The 21,983-nt window shown below is 37.9% G+C and overlaps 1 protein-coding gene across 1 annotated transcript; it reads left to right on the forward strand.

Moving 5' to 3' along the window:
• The first annotated feature begins 862 nt into the window (after nucleotides 1-862).
• lypla2 (lysophospholipase 2) lies at nucleotides 863-21,729 on the forward strand. The gene is made up of 10 exons (XM_084738660.1): nucleotides 863-920; nucleotides 11,472-11,564; nucleotides 13,900-13,931; nucleotides 14,592-14,657; nucleotides 15,893-15,940; nucleotides 16,092-16,162; nucleotides 18,222-18,295; nucleotides 18,398-18,499; nucleotides 18,957-19,127; nucleotides 19,383-21,729. Exons 2-10 carry the CDS (start codon nucleotides 11,487-11,489, stop codon nucleotides 19,431-19,433), a joined length of 693 nt encoding a protein of 230 aa, XP_084594786.1. The 5' UTR covers nucleotides 863-920; nucleotides 11,472-11,486; the 3' UTR covers nucleotides 19,434-21,729.
• The last annotated feature ends 254 nt before the right edge of the window (nucleotides 21,730-21,983 follow it).

Raw genomic sequence — 21,983 nt, forward strand, 5'->3', positions numbered from 1 at the left:
TTATAATTGATAATATGGCAAATATGTCTAAAGTTATTAGTTTGCATAAACTTGGTTCTAAATGGAACCTTGGTACGTATTTGATACTGATATGAGGATAATTTAACCATTACTACTAATTTATATAAAATAATCAATGACCTGTAATATATAAAACTTCAATAACATTTTGCCACTACAAACTTATTAAGTTTGTCAATAGTTACATCTGGAAAAGTTTTCAGATTTATTCATTTTAATCATTGTATAAAATTTATTTATTTTTATTTTATTTTTATTTTTTTACAAAAGACTTCTTCAGTGTGGAATATTTAATAGATTACGTTCTAATCTTTATAAACTATCAAATATTTTTTATGGCATATTACTCAAAATAGTTAAAATAAACATATTTATTTTCTGTATGCACTGACAGTGAAACACAGTCTTAATGTGCAGGTGTATTATATATAAATAAATTATATAAAAATAGGCTAACTAAGTAGTGAAAAAAAATAGGCTTTGTCAAATTATTTCAAGGGACATCATGACCCACACATACATTTTGTATCCTGTAAGGAACCCTTAGCCAAACAAAAGTTTAGCGCCTGTGTGAAATCACAGTGCATATTTTATTTTTTAGTATTACTGTAATAGTTACAGGGTTATTGACACTACTTTGCCATTTTCAACCACTGTATATTGATCACATATTGAGTTGTATTGATTATATCTATATTTTTATTGGTAAACAAAATCGTGATTTATGCATTATATAATAGTAAAATAAACTGTCATAATATACCTGCTGCATCTGTGATCGTGATCTACAGCAGCAGGGCGTTGCTAGGTGATGACGTCTCCACGCTTTGGCTCCGCCCCCTGCTTGTGTGCGGCCAGTAGCGGAAGTTCCGTTCCGTCGAGAACTGGGACAGCAAGCGGTGAGTGTATGAATTTGTATGAGCTAATGGGCCGCGGCGGTCGTTTTCTTTACAATTTTATCCCGGTCCAAAATGAGTCGTATTTGAGTATTTTGTTGCTTACTGTGTCTCCTGAGAAACAGTTCGGGTTAGAGGTCCGAATTTAAATTTTAACGGTCGCCTGAGGTAGACGGAGAGAGACACCGGCAGGAGACAATACAATTAATGTGTGTGTGCGCCGTTAGCTAGCAGCTCTACTACCACTAGCCTCGGGAATTGTGTGTATATGTGTGTATGTGTGTATGTGTGTGTGGCCAGCTAAACCGGGATTAAACCCGAGTGCTGCCTGGCACTGCTGAATGCCATCACTACAGAGGATGAGGATGATGATGGTGATGTAGCTAAGCTTCAACCATTCATTGTCTCCTTCCTCTTCGACACCCCCACCACCACCTTCCTCTGCTTCATCTACCGATACCGATTCTTTTTTATTTGTTACCGTCATTAGCTGTTATAACTGCCCTGTTTGACTGTGATGTGTTTGCACAGCAGCTAGCTTAGCCGAGTCGTTAACCTCCACCAGCAGCGGGCGGAGAGGAGAGCAGGGTTAGCTGCTGCTGCTGCTGGTGGTGGATGGTGTTAGTGTGTGTGTGTGTGTGTGTGTGTGTGTGTGTGTGTGTGTGTGTATGGGAGGAAGAAGACGAGGAGGAGGAGGGGGGTGCCTGTCACTCAGTGCCGCATATGATCCTGTTGTTTGCCAGCCATCCGTGGCCATTGAGCAAAGAGCTGTCTGAATGCAGCAGTAGCCGTGTGTGTGTGTGTGTGTGTGTCCAGCCGTTTGTCGTCCACACACACATACACACAGACTGCAGCATGCTACTGTTTTTTGTATTTGACTTAAATGTAATTGGAGTCATGCAGGACGGAGACTCGTGATGTGCTTTAACACATTAGCACTCAGTCTTTCTCTTTTCTTTCTTTCTCTCTCTTTCTGTCACCTAAAAGTAGAGCTGCAAGAAAAAGTCGATTAATCGACCATTCAAAAGAGGATAAGTTGCCAACTGTTTCATTAATTGATGAATCGTTTCACTCAGTATTCAAGCAAAAATATCAAACATTTGCTGCGTCCAGCCTTTCACATGTGGCATTGCAGAGATTAATCAGTTATTAAATTACTCTCCAACTATTTAGATAATAGGTTTGAGTAATTCGAGAAAAAGATATTTCAACACAATTGCCACGGATCTTTGTATGTATCACAATGTCATGTTGCAGTGTGTTTTGAGCATTAATACAGTACAGGTGTCACAATTTGAATTTTAAATCAAAAATAAGTTTAAATGAGGTAAATCAAAAATGAAACAAAATTAAAAGCTGTGTCCTAGATTCCCCCAGTATCAAAACTGGATAAGACATACCCGTCAGTGCTAAAAAAGAAAAGTGTTTAAATTGAAAAATAAATCAAATCGAGGCCGTAAAATTGAAAGTCAAATCTGATCGTGGATTCGGAAAACATAATACTGCCACACTCTAGTGTATCCATATTTTTCAGATTAATTGATAATGAAAATAATTTCAGGCAAGTTGCAGCCCTACCCAAAAGTAGGACTGAGAAATTGCTGTTGACTGACATTTTCCAACATTATTATTCAATCATCTGACTGTATTTGTGGTATCACTGTTGGTGGTTTGACACTACTCTGTAGGGCTACACGACAGGGTAAAAAAAAACCACATTGCTTTTTGACATATATTGCGATATGAATCACGATTAGCGAGGATGATGCATTTTTGAATCACACCCAGAGATGAAACGGGATGAGAATTGCATATCATGATTATAGCAACCAAAATTATAATCAGGGGTGGGAGTTATCGCACTAAAATAATATGATAGTCAGGCCATTCTACAATAACAATATTCTTAATAACACAGCAAAATACTGATGATATTTTTGGTTAGAACTCACAATAGCTGTTGAGCTCTCAACTAGTTGCTTCTGCTTGAGGTGGTGAAATTAGTTTGTTGTGATGTCCCCTTCTGCTATTACATTCTCTTTGCACTTCTTATACTGTGGTTTGTTGTACATGTATTGCAACACATCCACACAACTGAGATCGCTCCCCTTTTAGGAACTAACTCCTCCAGTAAGGAGCTGGTAGCAATGTTACTTTTCCTTTCACTTATGCTTGTTGTTGTGTGTAACTAGTGTTGTCCTGATACCAGAATTATGACTTTGATGTATCTGCCTAAAATGTCTCGATACTGATACTGAAATGATGCCTAGGCAAAAACCTAAAGCACCAGGAAAAATAATGGAATAATATATAAAATGACAACAGAGAACAGGAATTTACACTAAGTTTTGTTGTCAGTTTATTAACATTATTATTGTAGCAATGAAGTCGAACAAGAATCTGGGATACAAACTTTAATATTTCAGTTTGATTGCCTATAAAAACAATAAACATAAGTGACTGTAACTGTAAGTCTGGCCAGGATTATTATTATGCACACTACAGCAGTGCACAAAAATAGACTGAACACAAATACAACTCCTTATTAATGGGGGTTTTCACTCTGTATGTACAAAAATGTGGGCTACATGCCATGATTACCATTACAACTACTGATTGTGTATAAATTGATAATTTACTGGTGTTGTTGATCTACATAGTTTTCTGATTTTAGCAGCTTGCAAGTTATGGTAAAGTTAACATTACAAGTGTGAACATTGCATTAACATTAGAGATGTTTGCCACATTGGTAAACTAGCTAAAAAGCTAAAGACAAACCCTTAATTGCCTCCTCACACTCTGATGGTGAAAAGGTTTGCTTGTCACCAAATGAATCACTCGTTTGACTTACATTTGGGGGTTTGTAATTATGTTATTTATCACATTCTCTAACCAACCTGTTGCTCGCGGTCGGTATGTCTGTCGGCGAGATGCTTTGTCAAATTGGATGTGTTGGCTCCCTTGTTCTGTGTGGCTTTAAAACATCTTTTACAGACGGGTATTGCAGTGCCCAACAAGCCGTGGATGGTCAGCAAATAGGGCTTCATGATATGGTAAAAAATCATATTGCAGTTACTTTGACTGAAACTGCAATTGCGATATCACTTAAGTTTATTGATGTGGTCTTTCATCTGGTAAAACAAGGTTCTCAGACCAGGGCATCTCAGTAACATGACTTAACCTCATTATAATGCTGTTTTCTCACACATTTTTCCCATAAAAAAAATTCGATTTGAATATTGCACTTGGCCGTATTGCGATTTTGATAATTTTGTTTATTTGTGCAGCCCGGTCGGCAAGACTAGCATGTGTCCCGTTAGCAGCCATGCTTCTCGTTCTGCTTCTCACCATGAATGTAGGGAAGTGTTTGGCGCACCCACAGTGCCTGGAGGGAGTGAAAGCAGAGCGTGGAACAGCATGCGCGCACACACACACACACATCCAAAGCATGCAGCGAGTGAAAACAGAGCACTGAACAAAAAACACACACACATACAGCCCCACTGTTGCACGTGGAGCGATACGGCTCTTATTAAAACGCTGTAATTCATAAAGTATCTGTACTAGTAAAAGGTGGTATTGTGTTGTTTTTAATAGCTGGGTACCGGGATACCTTTCTAGTATCGGTATACGGTGCAACACTGTGTGTAACAGTGCGATGTCATTCTCTCAACATGTTGTAATATTGCCATTATTACAATATGTTCCTTTTTTATCATAAAAATTATAGTTATTGTGGAACACCCCAACTGCTATGGTTATTATTATTTTTGTGGTATTGTTAAAATGTGCTGAAAATGTTCAAAATCATGTTAATAAATTGCTGTTGACTTACGTTTTCCAATATTTTTACTCAATCATCTAACAGGATTTGGGAGTATTACTGTATTACAGTGCTTTGATACTGCTCTGTCACAATAAATATCATTTAACTGCAACACAGGTCTGATATCAAGAAAACATTTACTCTACATCGAGACATCATGAAGACCAAAATGCAAGGTGATATTAGTATCATTTGAGAGGGTCCATATTTATATTAATCGTCTGTCTCTCCGAAATCAAATCTGTAACCACAAGTATTTTGAGGCATTTTATTCCTATAGTAGACAGCTGAAAATATTAAGATGACAGGAAATGGGTGGGTAGAGAGATGGGTGAGGTTTCCTTGTCTGAATCAGGGGCCTTATGAAGGAAGATGTCTTATGCATGTTGTTTTCCTTCCTCGATTAATCATTTTATATTGGAACTGAATTGAGTATTCGATTATTAACTGACTATTAACCTAATAGGTAATTATTTTGGTAGTTGATTCATTGTTTTGAGTCATTTTTTTTTATTTAAAAAATGTCAAAATTCTTTCTTTCAGCTTCTCAGATGTGAATATTTTCTCTATTTTTTACCCCTCGTTGTTAAACTCAATATCTTTGGGTTGTGGACAAAACAAAACATTTGAGGATGTCCCTTTGGGCTTTGGAAACAAGTGATCAATGCTAATTGGAGAATATAATCGACAGATTAATTGATAATGAAAGCAATCATTAGTTGCAGCCCTATTTTATAAAGGCCCTAGCTAATAAATGTAAAGAAAATAGTAAAACTTGTCTTCAGAGCTAAATGTGAGGTCTTGTGATTGCTCATTTTGTCCATGACATAGAAAGCGGAGGATTCTCACATTTTAGCAGTCTTAACCTGTAAATGTTTGGCTTTCTTGTTTCATAAATAACTTACAGAAACAGAACCAATTTAAAGCTGAAACAACTAGTCCATCAACGGAGAATTAATTGGCAAGAATTTTGATCACAGTTCATTATTAGGTTCATTTCTCAATCAAAAATGTGATAATTACTGCTTCCAGGATTGAAAATGTGAGAATATTCTGCCTTTCTCTGTTGGATATTTTCATTTTCTGTGAGTTTAGACTCATTATCAGATAGAACAAGCAATTTATAGATACTACCCCACATGCTCTGGGTACTTGCAATTGGTATTTATCAGTTCTGACATTTTAAAGACCAATCAATTAAACCAAAACATAATTAGCCTAACAGGTAATAAAGATAGTCATCACAGACTATTCTCTGACACAGGAGAACGATCAATGTCTCTATGATAAAAATCTAATAAATTTCTACTCTTAAGTTTTGAACACTTCCTGCAGTGAAGTTGAATGTATAGTTGGAGCGTTTCCATCCTCAGCTAAGCTAAATATTCATCATTACTGGGAAAGGGTCGTGGAAAATAAGGGGATCATTAATCAGGATCTTGCTGCATCCATTCGGTTATTTAAGGAGGGAACAGTCACGAGATGGATGCAGTTACAAACTCCAGAGTCAAGTCATAGATTGAATTGAATTTGTTTATTGGAACAAGTCGTGTTTTCAGTTGTTTTTTTAGAAACCTAAATTGGATGAGATGCCTGTACACAGCATGACACTATTTTTAACCACCGTCCTCCTCCAGAAGCGCAGAGAGTGAGCCATTGTTTCTTAGAGCGTGCGTTGAAAACCCACACGGTGCTTTACAGGTCATCGTTAATCTGCTGAATAATAACAGGTGGAAAAAACAGGGGTATAAAAGTGATTAATCTGCTCTTTGCATACGCTACCTATTTTGGGGTTTGTCCTACTTGCCTAAACAGATTGTCCAGTGTTCCTGCACTCCTCCGTCTCTCACTCCTCTCCATCTTTTCTTATTATCTCTTTCTTTCTATCACTCCTCGTCTTGTGCAGTCGGCTTTTAGTCATATTATCTGTGTGGTTCTGTCTGTTCCCACTCTAGATGCAGAGTGCAGTTAAATTACATTTGCTATAAGAAAGGGCTTTAACACTGAATTATGATTTGGTGACAGTGAATGCACATCATCTTGTGATGCACATTTTAATGACATCACATTTTTGTTTGCGTCATTTTCTCTTGTATCTTTCAGACTACTTTTAGGCTTGTTAGAGTAACAGTACTGCAGTTTGAGTAGTAAAAGTCCTGTATTTATGTACTATGTTTATGTATATGTTATGTTTACTTATGCAAAAGCAGAGAAGGAAAAGGACGAAGTTGTATCAACAAAATGCACTTAAAGTATCAAACATAAAATTATTGGTTCTGCAGAAAAATGTCCCATGTGACTGATATTTTATTTGACATTTGGGATGCATCTAATGATTATTTTCTTTCTTATTTAATCAGTAAGTTGTTTGGTCCCAGAAAATGGTAAAAAAAAAAAAAATGTAGAGCACTGTTTCAAAAAGCTCAAAGTGATGCCCTTTATAACTTATTTTGTTCACAACCCAAAGGTTATTAGTTTTTATTATTAGATTAGATTTATATTATTAGATTATTCACTTAACTGTGATAGAGGACTAAAAAAAAATAGAAAATATTCACTTTTGAGAAACTGAGATCAGACATGTTTTTGAAAAATTACTCAAAACGATTAATCAAAACTTAGTATGATAATGGTAAAATATTCAAATGATCAAACTAGCTGGCAACTAATCAGATAATTGTTGCTGCTGCATCAATCTCTGATCAGCTTTTTAGTGCTGAAGCCGCTTGAGGTGGAGCAAGTTTTAACTACATTATATTCAGTTAATTATGTCCAGTGGTTCCCAACTCAAGACAAAGGTTCACAAGATAAATCTGAGCAGTCAGGAGATGATTAATGGGAGTGAAAATGAAAGAACAAAGTTCTACTACGCATATTTGTGTGTGCATTTATTTGAATGAAACCATCTGATTAAAGGGGAAATCACTCTGGTTAAAGTGCTGACGTTTCAGACATGTCAAATGTGCTGAGGGGCCCCAAGTCAAAAAGGGTGGGAACAACTGGTTTAATTTTGAACAATACATTGTGGTTTACAAGCTTATAATGTTTTTCAAATTTCTGTCTATGTTTAAAGCTGAAGAGTTTATAATAACCATAGCTGTTAGCAGTAGGGGTGTGCTGTTTCATATCATTGATATTTTGTAAGGATTTTTTCATGATAAAGAAAATTCACATCATGATAAAGGAAATATTCTTGTCTGACTTGTTGACAGAATGACATCACACCGTCACGCACGGCAACAACTGGTGTGGCTGAAAGTGAAAGTAACAAAAAGAGAAGTTACTTTACTGTGGAAGTGCTTTGGTTACAAACGAACAGATGTGCAATAGACCACAGTAAGAAGTGCAAGAAGACTGTAGCAGCAAAAGGAGCAATGCAACAAACTAATTTCACCACCTCAAAGAGTTTGAAGAGATTGAGAAATCCCACAAGGAGAGCTCAACAGCTATCGGAAGTTCTAAATCAAAAATATTTATCGCTATATGGTCACATCATCAAGAATATCATTCTTACAGAAATAACCTGAAATGCTGTGATATTTTAGGACCATATCACCCACCTCTATTTAGTAGAGATGTTCTCATACCTTTTTTTCCCCTCCCTGAACTTTGTGCATTCTTCTTCTTAGAAAATGGCTTATGGTAGGACTAAATGATTTTGAAAAATAATTTAATTGCAGGGTTCTGGGGCAAACAAAGATGTTTTCTTCAGTCTATAGAATGTAACTTCCTGCGTAGGCCAGGACATCTATCTGCGGCTCGGCAACAATTAATTTAAAATTGTATTTTTGCATGCAAACGGGGTCCCATTTTGAAGCTAATAAATTGCGTGATATCAGATTGGTGCATGTGGTGGTGGACTTGCTTACTTGCCCATCCCCTTTTCAGCATTTTAGGCTACGCAGGCATTTCTGATATTGGTATTGGAACATCCTGAGCTGGTAAATAAATGTAGTGGTGTAAAAAGGGACAATAGTTTCCTCTTAAATGAAGTCAAGTAAGAATCATAAAGCATAAAATGAAGTTAGGGCTGCAACCAATAGTTATTTTCATTATCGATTAATCTGATCATTTTCTCTTTTAGTTGATTAATTCTTTGGTCCATAAAACGTCAGAAAATGGGTGAAAAATGTTGATCATTGTTTTCAAAGCATCCTCAAATGTCTTGTTATATCCACAACACAAAGAGATTCAGTGAATTGTCATAAAGGACTAAAGAAAATGTTTACACTTGAGAAGCTGAAATCTGAGAATTTAGACATTTTGATGAAAAAATGATTCAACCTGATTGTTTGTTGATCAAAATACTTTATTAATTTAAAAGCTGAGAAAGGAAATGCCCAAGTAAAACACAGAAATATTATACTTAAAAACAGTACTACAGTAAATCTACTTTCTACTGAAAACATTAAACGTGGAAATGATCCTTCATACCAGAACTTTGTTCAGCGCTGAAAGAGACTATTTCCTGGTATTTAACCCTGCCCAGTTATTATTTAACTATTACTCATTTATCAAGGGTCAGGATGCAGGGCAAAAACAACCTTCTTTTGTCCACAATTTGGGCTGTTAAATCACACATTTACCGTCCACTTCCACGTATTTTAGCTGTGAGTATGACCTTCAGATGATAATTTGTCACCTGCCAAAGAGCAAACAAACAGGCCACAGGCTCGGTCATAACAAAGGTGGACTTCTAACACCCGTGAAGAACAATCCCGCTCAAGGTTTACACATTAACCTTTGTGTTTTAGACATTTCCCCTGTCTCCTCATTGCCTGTTTACCAATCAGACAGCTCAGCACACCGTCTGACCCGACGCGCCCGGCCCGCCTTGCTTTGTCCTGCCCCACATCATTAGAAAGTTGAAGGGCATCAAGGAGCTAAGGCTTTTACTGCTTGACTTTACTGTAAAACCTGATCTCATGCTTGTTATCGACGGCTGACTCACGGTGCAGACGGATGGACGTCTGCGGCTGGTTTACAGAGCACAGTACAGGAGGGGAGGGAGTGTGTTTCATTTAGTTAATGAGTCCCGCCACTTGCTGACTACAGAAACCTGCCCGACTCACACAAACACATACCTCATGACTGCTGTTGTGGGTTCATTATGTGTTTGTGTGTATAAGTGGTATGTTCAGCTTTGTTGTCTGAATGTCAGACTGAATGGCTGCGCTGATAACCGGCCAGAGTCGTAACTGTCAGGGTGAGCTGTTCATTGTCACTGCTGATGTCAAAAAGACGACATGACAGACACCACAGGCTGTACACTGGCCTGTTACTGTGTCTGTGTGGAATAAGCTTTACTCGTTTCAGAATCTGAATATATTCCAGAGGCTTTTGGCTTTTGTGAACAGCTTTGGAGGAAGAGAATTGTAATAAACATGTTTCAATAAGAAGAGACATAAGATAATCCTTTGTTAATCCCATAAAAGGGGAATTTGCAGTGTTACAGCAGCAAAATGGGATAAAAAGGGAGATAGCACAATAGCAGAAGCATCAATAAAACAGAAGATATAATTAATAAATAAACGAGACAAACATGAGAAATATATTTATTTATATAAAGCAAGAAAAGACTTGGCTGAAATTACACAGTTACAGGTGGGGAAATATTGCTATTGCACAGTAGAGCTGTAAAAAGAAAATTAGTTGCCAACTATTGATAGTGATAATTGATTGTTTCTAGATCTGCCACGATTAATCGATTATTAAATTAATTGCCAACCTTTCTGATAATAGATTAATCAGTTTTAGTATTTTTTTCAATGCAAAAAGTCAAAATTATCTTATTCTAGTTTCTTAAATGTGCATATTTTCTGGCTTGTTTTGCCCTCTGACAGTTAACTGAATGCCTTTAGGTTGTGGACAAAACAAGACATTTTAGGACGTCACCTCGGGCTTTGGGAAACATTTATCAACATTTTTCACCATTTTCTGACATTTTATAGGCAAACGACTATTAGTTGATTAATCATAACACCCTTTACTGATCAGTGGCAGCCTGTCAGGCAAAAAACAGGGCTACAATATAACCTCAGACAGTCATGACTCACTGTTCACAAAACTCATCATTCTGAGTAATAATGGAAAGCTGTGTCCTACTGAACATTGAACAGCATGATAATTTCTAGAAATTGCTCTCTTTTTGCAGCTGGACAATCAGAGCACATCGTTCAGGAGAGTGTAAATCAGACTGAAACTGTTAAAGCAGGAGGACAAACATGATTTTAAAAATTGTCTCTATTGGAGATGATGTCCCTGTCTGCTTTATTGAGCTTGCACAGTTCACATGTCCTGCAGATCTAGACACCAAAGAAAACAAGCGTTCCCCAATTTAATGTGATGTGATCGAATGTCTGCAGAGCCTCGGGCTGGTTCATTAGACGCAAAGTAGACTGCTAGATTATTGTGCAAGCTGATATCTATTTTATTAAACTATTAAAAACATTTATCATCCAGAAAATGCTCCATTAGCGCCTTGACTAATCTCTCTACAGCCACAGGACTGAAAGACGTGCAGTAAAGTTTTAGTAGACTTTTTTTTAATTTTACTGTGAACAGTCTAAAGGTTAGTTTGAAGGGGGAATTTAGCAAATAGTTAAAAGTGAAATATCAAGTTAAATTAAGTTTTTTTGTTTGGTCCCAGTGCACATGACAACATATTTATGTCGTTAGACAGTGTGCAATCTGTCAGCTGACCTCTTCTGTTTTTGTCCTCTCCTCAGCACCTCCTACAGTGTATGTGTGGCAACAACATGTCTGTGCCGCTGCTCGCCGAGGCTGTGACGGTGCCCGGGATGGAGAAGGAGACCGCGGCGGTGAGTGAAGACACAAAAACATCTTATAATTACCAAGCAGTTGAGGATAGATCTTGATGTCTGGCTCCAGGATACAGTCATCAAACATGGAACATGTAGCCTTGAAGCTGCCTGTCCCTTTACTCTTTCAGCCGATGTCAGCCATTTGAGTTTGACTTCCTCGTGCATTAAACAAAATCACTGCACACAATCATAGCACTTGATATTAAAGGGATGGTTCGGGTTTTTTGAAGTGAGATTGCACAAGGTATTTATTCCTAGTCAGTTTATTAATTAAAGGAGATGGTGTCAACACACCTCCAGTTTGGAGAAGCAGGAGGAGTACTGGTGTTGGAGGCTAAGCAATGTACTGTTGTGGACAGAGTTGGCAGCAAAATGTGTTTTATACACCTAAAAAAATCAGTATGAGTTTATTGTAGCAATTGCACATCCAAGAATTGTGACTGACAGTACATTTAATTGGATGAAATCCTTGAATTCTGTAATATATTTACTGTTATAAATCATAAAATGACCATGATATGTCATCAGAGATCAAGGAAACATGTTAAGTTGAAACACTCACTTCTCTGACATCAGCACTGCAGCTGCAGTGTCCGCCTTTGGAATTTCCATTCTGGGCCAGATTAACTGTTTTTGTTTGCATGTTTCACATTGATTTGAGTTCAAATTAATGACGAATGTTCGGCAAATGAGTAAGTGTCTGCTTATGAGTCGTAAGACATCATAAATAATCTTTCAGAAGGCATAGATGTTTATCACAATAAAATTGAGCAAAATAGAGAGTCTGGCCGTCCCTGCAATCCGTCTCCAAGATAATGGGTTCAGCTTTACATCGACAGACAACTGACAGAGACTCATTGTTGCTTGTTATTGTCAATTTGTGATTTTGCACGCATCTTGACTCCTGCAGAGCTCCTGCAGCCTGCATGAGCTTCCTTGCCTCTGGGGAGAAGTGGGTGGGGAAAAACACTCGCTTCAACCATAGATTCTATATTAAATGGGATCTCAATCTATTTAATATACAGTCTATGACTCCAGCATGCTATTTGGACAGCTGTACTCATGTTTGCAAGTGCAATTTCTGCATATAGCTCCTTTAATATGCAGTCTATGATTGACGCGAGTTGTTTCCTCCCTTCACCTCCTCCCCAGACTTGAGGTAGCTCAGATAGGAGTGCAAGACGAGTGCAACATTATAATTTGACTAACAAGTGATGATGAGTCTTACGTTTATAACTGTCAGTTGTCTGTCAATGGAAAATTAAGCCAGTTTTCCTGTAAATACACACTCTGGAGCTTGAGTTGAGTGACTGCCTGTCTCACTGCCTGCCAGACTCCATTATAATTATGATTTATTACAGTAAATATATAACGGATTTCTCCTTTAAGTGTTTGTTATATTTAGAATATTTTCACCACCTTTTCCAACAGGAAAGTGAAGCTGTTATAACACTCTCCAAATTCGCTAGTCTCCTTTGACAAGAACAGTAAGTTTAACTTGCAGAACACAGGAGTTGCAGATCTTTTGGTTAGTGTTTGTGTTATTATGTGACTTTGGTTTGATTCGGCCATTTAAATCAGTGAAAGATCTCATCCTTTAGAAAAAAATCCTTATGATTTGTAGCATTTTACTGAATTATAATAAACACTTTTCCTCAGCACACCTGTAGCTGCACCTGTAGCAGGAGGTGTAACAGGTACAATACAGTGAGCAGACACATTGTGTGGATACTCGGCTGGATCTGAGTGTAACAATGAAACGAGCTGTGTTCAGGTACAGTGCGGGGATTTGTCCAGCACCAGGATCAAAGCTCTGAGCCTCGTCTCAAACCCTACATGGAGGCAAAGTGTTTTGATCTCTGCAAAGACAGCTGAGTCACTGATTTCCAGCCAGCGAGCGGTGAATTGGCCGCTTTCTGAATTGTTGTTATTCCCTTTCATGGTTTCTCTGCGGGGAGCAGCGTGTGTGGAAACTGGCAGTGAGAGCTTATCTTGGCAGGAATGGGAGATTGGCACCTGCTTCTCTGTTTTGGAACAAGTGCACACACTTATGAGTAGTACATGGTGTACTACAAGATTGATGCAATGTGATAAATTGTCTTGAAGTTCAAAGAGTTTTATGTTATTTTGAATGTGTCTGAAAAGTGCACGATGGAACTGAAAATATTGTTTACAGGTTTCCTCCCTTCAGCAGTCTGTGCCTTTGATCACTATCAGAAACTGTAATGTTTTGTTTGTTAGGAAATCTTCCCAGTTTTTGTGGGAATTATATGAATAAGAAATAAAAATTCTGAATGTCAAACCACTGTTTTTTGTTTTATCTGTGCTGCAGGTGATCTTCCTTCATGGGCTGGGAGACACAGGGTGAGTGATGTTTTAAACTTAAAAGCATGCCTGTTCATTAATGCATAATCATTATTTAAACATTTATGAGAGCAGCATCAGTATAGAGGTGCGGCTATGTTTTCTACATAATTTTGGAAAAAACTTGCAATGTTTTCTTTTTCTGTTTTCTTTTGTGGTTGATCAAAAAATGTTTGAAGTGTGTGAGGTTGTGTTGTGAAGCTCATGACTTCAGTATTTCTGAAATTCTGGATTTATGTTTTCAAAATCAGATTAAAAATTCAAGCTGCCACAGATGCATGAAGTAGATAGTGAAGTGTAAATATGATAATTGATGCCCACACTAAGCGTGTAGTTTAACTTCATAATACACCACTGACAACATGATGAATGACTGATGTAAAAGCCTCTCAAATCAGCACTTGTTGTTGGGTGATTCATTCGATCAGATGTCAAATTTTGTCAATGCATCTACAAATATCCCCTCTGGTGGATGTTTTTCTCTGAAGTGCTGAATTGTACCTCAAGTGCAAATGATTTTAACATGTGTACAAGTGAGAACATGTGGTGCTAAAACTGTATTATACATCATAACCATGTTTGAGTTTGATGTGCTGCATATTAGTCATTTCGCTGAAACTGGATTAGAAACAAAGAGTTTCTTTCTCTGTTTTCTGTCAGGCACGGGTGGGCAGACAGTTTGAAAGGGATCCAGCTGCCTCACATCAAGCTCATCTGCCCCCATGCGTAAGTCCTTTTTTTTTTTTTTTTTTTAACTCTGATCCTTCTGTCATATTTTATGCCTCCAAGACTGTCACTCGTCTGCAGGGAGGAAAAGTAACATCTTTTTCTTTGTGTGGTTGAAGAGAGTAAAGTACAACATTAAAGGGATAATTTAGATTATTTGAAATGTGGTTGTAGGTCAATGTTAGGGGTGCAACTAATGATTATTTTCTCAGTTTATTTATGAGTCGATCATTTGCTTAATTAATCAATTAGATGTTTAGTTCATAAAATGTAAAAAAAAAAAAAAAAAAAGTGAAAAATGGTGGAAAAAGCAGTGATTCTCCGATTTCTTGTTTTGTCCACAACCCAAAGATATTTACTTTGCATAAAGGTGTTACAAAAAAAAACAGAAAATTGTCACATTTGAGAAGCTGAAATCAGAGAATTTGGACTTTTTCTCTTAAAGAATTACTCAAAATGACCAACTAATCCAGTAGCCCCTAGGGCTGAACAATTTTGAAGAAATATCTAAGTGCGACTGATATTGCAATTGTGATATGATTTGCTATATTAAGCATAATGATAATTTTTACATCATTATTCTTATTTTGATTGAAAAATATGTCAAAATGACTGTGGTGTGTGTTTGTTTTTTTTTGCCGGAATCTGTAACATACTAGGTAGGACAGGACGTTTTTGCCTCACAATATTCATGAATTTAAAAGTTTTTTGACACATATTTTGCCTTTAACAAGTATTGCACCTCCTGTGATTTGAAAATTGCACAAAGCTATATTATGATTTCAAATTGTGCAGCCCTACATGCTCAAGAAGGTCTGAAGACTTTCTTGTTAAATGTTGAAATTGAGAAATGTAAGCATTATTGTGCTTTTTATCCAGAAACACTGCAGCTCCACTGGTTAAATGTATTTGTTCATAGGCCAGTCTTGACAGGACCATTATGGCCAGTGTGGCATCTTTTTATATATTTGTTTATGGATAATACACTGACAATACATGAGTAATTCATACAACCAAACTTCAAAAAATGATGACTATCCCTTTAACCAGTAAAACAAATATACAGCTTTGCCTGTCAGAATGCAAAAGCAGCTTCAGAAAAATAGTTTATCTATCACATATTGTGCCGAATGTCTTGTTGAGTGACTTAATCAACATTTAGCTCCCGGCTGCTGCTGATCTCCCACACTGACTTTCATGTTTTCGTTTCTCTCCTTGTTTTTTCCCCCCTGCAGGCCCCCAATTCCCGTCACTCTCAACATGAATTCGATGATGCCCGCGTGGTGAGTTGGCGTGATGAAAGAGACAGCTTTTTAGCCCAACACTGGCTGCTATTGTTTCCCTGGAAACCTCCAAAGGCTCCCATATTGTCATTGACAATACTGTGATTGTGTCTGTTGATTTCCTTAAACGCTCGCCTTTGCATGTGTGCAGGTTTGACCTCAAGGGTCTCAACCCCGAATCCCCGGAGGATGAATCTGGAATCAAGAAGGCAGCAGAAGACAGTGAGTTCAATGTTTTAATGCTGGTTTATTAGGGAATCATGTCAGCTTTTAAGGACAAAACTGCAGTCATTGATATTTTTATTTCACGTGAAAAGATAAAAAGCAGCAGTGTGTTAGTCTGTGTCTTAATAATATCTGTCTTTCCTACCTTGTCTGTGGCACATAACTCCAAGCCTGTTGGTTCCTACTGAAGACCTTAAACTTTAAAAATGTGTAGTTTCATTTTAATTTTAAGAAAAATGCTTAAACAGCTGCACACTGTAGCAAATTTTTATGCAAACTGTAGCAGAGCTGCAACTAATGATTACTGTCAGAGTCGATTAATTCGTTGATTATTTTCTGGATTCATTGAATAATAGTTGCTTGATCCATGAATGAATAAATAAAATGAAAAATATCAATTAGTGTTTTCCAAAGCCTAAGATGTCACTGTCATTAAAGAGTAAAGAAATCAAAAAATATTCACATTTGAGAAGCTGGAATCAGAGAATTTCGATTTTTTTCTTGTACAATTAGTCAGACTGATTAATTGATTATCAAAATAGTTAATGATTAATTTGATAATCGATTAATTAATGGTTACAGCTCTAAACAGGAGTAAATAGTTCATTTATTAGGGAACTATTTTCAGTCGTGGATTAAGACACATTTGGTGCTTTGGTGAGTATTTGACGTACATTGGAGGGAGTATGTTTGAGCCAAAATAAACTACAGTTCCTGTCTTCATCATAATGAAGGAACGTGTCATCCAGGGTAAAGTTGAGATTCACTGATTTGTTTTTCAAAGTTTTTGGACAAACAATGAAGCTCTGTGGCTCAAAAAGAATGCAATATATCAGACTTTAGATACCCAGACAGTACGTTTTTCATGGGATCAATACATTGTTGGTTTTGGTCTTTTCACAGGATTTTTGGGTGAAAAGAAAAATAGGGAAATGTTGGCAGCCTAATCCTATGAAAATCAATATCTGTCTGAGGACCTTTATCACATTTCACTTTACACTGTTATTCCTGTTTCATTCTACAGTTAAACGGCAAATGACATGCCAGGAAAGCTTATTAGTTTATTTTCTAGTATTTTTACAGCAAGTAAACTTTTATTCATGACGCATTTTTTCAGAACAGAAATTGTAAAGTGCTTTTCAGGAGGAAGAAAACACAATGTGGGATGATAAAAGAGAAAGAGAAGACCGTTTGAATAAAAGAAGCAGAATAAATTGACCAAACCGTAAAATCTAACTTTTTGAAATCGAGAAAAGAATATGAGGTCAAGCCGCTTTTTAAAGATTTGCAGTCGTCTTCTCAGAGACTTTCTGGGAGGCTTCCAGAGTCGAACAGGAACAATGGAAAAACCACCATCGCTTTTTATTTTCAGCCCAAAAAAATACAGAAACTCCTGTTCTGTTCTGAAGACGAGGTGTCAGCATGCCTCAAACGGCCTGCTTGTCTGATAATCAAACGACGTCTGACAGTCCAGCATTCACACCTGCTCTGATCACTGATTGGCCAGGTGTGTGGTTCAGGGATCAAGCTTTTGATTACAACTCTATGAATGTGTTAGAGGGGACAGTATCTCAAAGTGTGTGCTGTTATACCTGTATTTACATGATTATTACGCCTCATTTCCACCCCATCTTTAAGTATTGCTTTTCATGATAGCTATGAACACATTTGCCTTTAAATGGTTGACACTTTGTACAAAGTAATTCATCTGAGGCACACCCAGGCCAGTTTTTAGCTAATCTTTAGCTCCTAACAGCCAGAAATGTACTGAAGATCAGAGGCGCCTCCTAGTGGTCAGAGAGCACAACAGCTCCTCTCAGCACAGATTAAAACTGTGAAACCAATCCTGAAAGTGACATGCATGATCACATTTTGTTTATCTGTACTCACCACGCTAACCCACAAAAAACGACGTGCCTTGCTCGATGTATTCTGCACAGTGAGCCAAGTTAGCACAGAACTATCTGCTCACTCTTTACTCAATAACATCTGAAGGGTTTCTGCATTATATGTAATCTCTCTGATCTGTTGAATATTTGTTCTTTCTTTCTTTTAGTCAAGGCCATAATCGAACATGAGGCCAAAAATGGGATACCCCCACACCGCATAATACTTGGTGGCTTCTCTCAGGTAGGACATGACATCTTAGCATTGTTCCACAACAGTTTGATATTTATCACACAATATATCAAGAAATAATAAACCTCTATCTCTCTGTCCGTTTGTCTTCAGGGTGGAGCTTTGTCCTTGTATACCGCCTTGACATGCCAGCATCAGCTGGCTGGCGTTGTGGCCCTCAGTTGCTGGCTACCACTTCACAGGACTTTCCCATCGGTACAGTCACAGTTTTATGGCTCTTCTGCCTCCTCAGTTCAAACCTGGACTGCTTTATTTTTCATATTAAACATTTTCCACATTTTTAACATAACTTATTTTTATTTTGAAACAAAAACTGTCTCTGTCCGCACAAGTCTTTTAAGACATCTGAGAAGTAATCTCCGTCCATATTAATATTCCTGTTAGTGCATATAACATGACCATTCAAGTGTTAATTTTCACATGAATTTTATGTTAATTTTAGTCTCATTTGCTTACCGAAAATTGTAGTTGGTTTAAAGTCATATTTTTGTCTTTTGTTGTGTAATAAAAAAGGCAGACCTCTTCCCATACCTGACACAAAAAATGTGTGGATGTAGCCTTAACGTTTCCCCAAACCAAAAGAAAAAGATCTTCACATGTTGCCGGCATACTGTGGGGCATCATCTGAGTCTGCTTTGTGTCTGTCCTGCAGGCGTCGAACGGCAACAAGGACCTCCCGATCCTACAGTGCCACGGTGAGGTAGACTGCATGATCCCATTGCAGTTTGGTGCCATGACATCAGATAAACTCAAAACCATAGTCCACCCTAGTATGGTCACCTTCAAAACCTACCCAGGGCTCCAACACACCTCCTCTGCTACGGTACTGTACCACTGTGGTTTGTGTGTGTGTTATAGTCAGTCATTTAAGAGTTTTTATTCTGTTGATCTGATTTGCACAATAATAACCCAATAAAAAAAAAATCACGGGGAACAGGGCTTTAGATTAAAAAAAAAAAACATGGGAAAATAGAGTGGAAAAACATCACATTTATCCTCTAAGGAACAGATATAAATCTCAGAACTTGTTAAACTTTTAACTTTATTTTCATCAACTCTCTTTTTTGCTCTTTTGCAGGAGATGGTGGCTGTAAAGGAATTTATCGAGAAGCATTTGCCCCGAATCTGACCTCACCTCATCCCCACTGTGACCCCCTCCCCCCCCCGAGACACTGACCTCTCACCCCTGATCTGCCATTCTCCCACAGGAAACAGCCATGAGCACCCCCTCTTTCACATACTGTACATCGAGGAAATAACAAACACACGCATACATTTGATAATAATAATGATTTGATCCACACCACTAAACTATACACATGCTTCTCCATGCGGTCTAACCCAACAGCAGTCATACACACAATGATTTGATGATAACATTACGAAGTCCTCGCACTCATAAGTCTTAGCCTTTCGGAGGGAGAAACACTCACACAGTACATTCCCTTTGGTTTTATTTAAACAACTTCTGTCTGATGCCTCCACACAACCTCAATTCTTCTCCACTTTTACCTCATTTTGCTTAAACCTTGTTTTTTTTTTGTTTTTTTTTCCAGCTGTCACATCATTGCTCTCACTGCCACGCCTCTCCCTCTTTCATTGCTGTGTCAGTTTGTAAGACATTTACTGGAAATGCAACAATGAGATGGAGTCACATAAGCAGGTTAACACCTACATGCTGCTGTCAGTGATCACACAAAAGGCGTATTTCCACTATGTGGGACAGTTTGACTCGACTCTACTCTTTTTGTGGTACTTGTTCCTTTTTCCACTGCAGATAGTACTTCCGTAATGTAGGCAGGGCTGAATGGGAAACAACACACACACACAGTTTTGTCTTGAGAAGCTGCAAACTTTATTCACTGTATATTTACTGCCACAGTGACAACTTCACTACTCACCTTTCCCTCTTGTCTGCTACATACACTGTTACACTCTCTCTCTCACTCACTACACACAAAAAAAAGAGCTAAGCTACTCTTATTAAGGAGTATAGGAAGGGATGGTGGTCGTAATATGACCTGCACTTTGCAAGCTGCCAGTTTTGAGTGTATTAAAAAAATGTAGGTGCTGCTGATCTCAGCTTGGCTATGTAAAAATGCCAGTTTGTGCAGGATGTCCTGTGTCTGCAGTGTTTTCACCTTTTAGTATTTGCTCAACTCACTTTGAACCTTGATCATGATGATATCAAAAAACAAAAAAAACAAAAAGAGCACCAGCCACTATCCGTAATGGAAGACCGTAAAAGAGCAAGCACAGCAGAGTCGAGTCAAGTCAAGCTGTACCATGCAGTGAAAATGCAGCTCATGGCGCAGTCAGATCATATTTTGCTCCCCATTCTTTTCTAGGCAGGACACTGTTTGAACATTGACCTTTTAGGCACTCCAGTGTCCATACAGGAAGTACTGGTTGTTGATAATCTTGCACTGAAATAAATAAAGCAGTGGAGAAGAAGGATGCTGCTTGACAGAGAGTACTGACTGTACGGGCGTGTTCACATCAGCCTTGTTTAGTCCGGTTTAACTGAGCCCTGGAGCGTTCTCCACCCTTGGTACAGTTTGGTTAAGTGTGAACAATGCACTTGAACTTAGGTGCGGACGAAACAAACACTCTCTGATCCGCTGTCAAGTGAACTCTGGAGCTTTTAATATCTGGTGTGAAAACAATTTGAACCAATCACAGAAGCGTACTGTTTTATGTCCCCTTTCATCAATTTAAAAAAAAAACAAAAAAAAACATTTTAAGAGCGTCTTCCTCACACAAATGCCTGCATTTATTGAATTATCACCTGCTGTCTTCGAGACATTCATATGTGCGTTCCTTTAAGGTCGCTCCAGATCAACACCAACATGATCAAAACCTGACGGTGCTCCATGATGTACAATATCCAGGTAGAAATTAGGACGGTTTTGTTGTCTTTTTATCCACTGACTGTTTGACCAATAATCTGATATTTCCACCACATGAAAACTGAAAAAAAATCAATGTCACCCTGGCATTGGTTTGATTCAGGAATGGGACCTTTTGGTGTGAACCTGCCCTAAAATGTTCTATAAAACACTGTATAATTTACAACTATATGGGGCTACTGTTGCTAGCTCCTGCAGCTTCTTTTTAAGCAAATTCCACCGGGTGAAATTCGGTCTGACTGCAGCTTCATTCCAGTGTTACGAGTCTCTCTGAGTCTGACTCTGAAGCAGCTAGTTTTCCCCACCAACACATCCATCCCACCTCCCACAGTATCACCCCATGACAGTGCACTGCAGCCTGCCCGGGTCTTGCATTGGTAATCTTGACGCCCCTTTTTATTAAAGAACCAACATCCATGGGGTCCTCATATTTCTTTTTTTAATGAGTGTGATAAAAAATATCTTGAATTATATGAAGAAACATCCAATTGAAATAAAAGAAACCTAATCAACCGATGCTTTTGCAACCCTGTGCTGTTTATTTCAATACTTCCACACCTGCATGTTAGCAGTCGGTTTGGTTCTTATCCTTCATGAAAAGTGACTTCAGTTCCTTTTTTTTTTATTTAGATTGTAGACTTAAAGAGGAATGACTGACCAGTATGAGTTGCATGAAATGATGCATCACTGCAGATGGTTGCAGGCCTGCACAGACTGCACACCATGAATCGTTTCACTGTTCCTAACACCGACTTTTCCCTCTTTCAACA

The sequence above is a fragment of the Lutjanus erythropterus genome, chromosome 16 (assembly GCF_056507025.1).
Source record: "Lutjanus erythropterus isolate fLutEry1 chromosome 16, fLutEry1.hap2, whole genome shotgun sequence".
In the NCBI taxonomy this organism is placed as follows: Eukaryota; Metazoa; Chordata; class Actinopteri; order Lutjaniformes; family Lutjanidae; genus Lutjanus; species Lutjanus erythropterus.

Coding starts and splice junctions, on each gene's coding strand:
- lypla2 (XM_084738660.1), top strand. CDS start 11,487: ATGTGTGGCAACAACATGTCTGTGCCGCTGCTCGCCGAGGCTGTGACG. Junction 14,658..15,892: donor AAGCTCATCTGCCCCCATGC/GTAAGTCCTTTT, acceptor TCCCCCCTGCAG/GCCCCCAATTCCCGTCACTC. Junction 15,941..16,091: donor AATTCGATGATGCCCGCGTG/GTGAGTTGGCGT, acceptor GCATGTGTGCAG/GTTTGACCTCAAGGGTCTCA.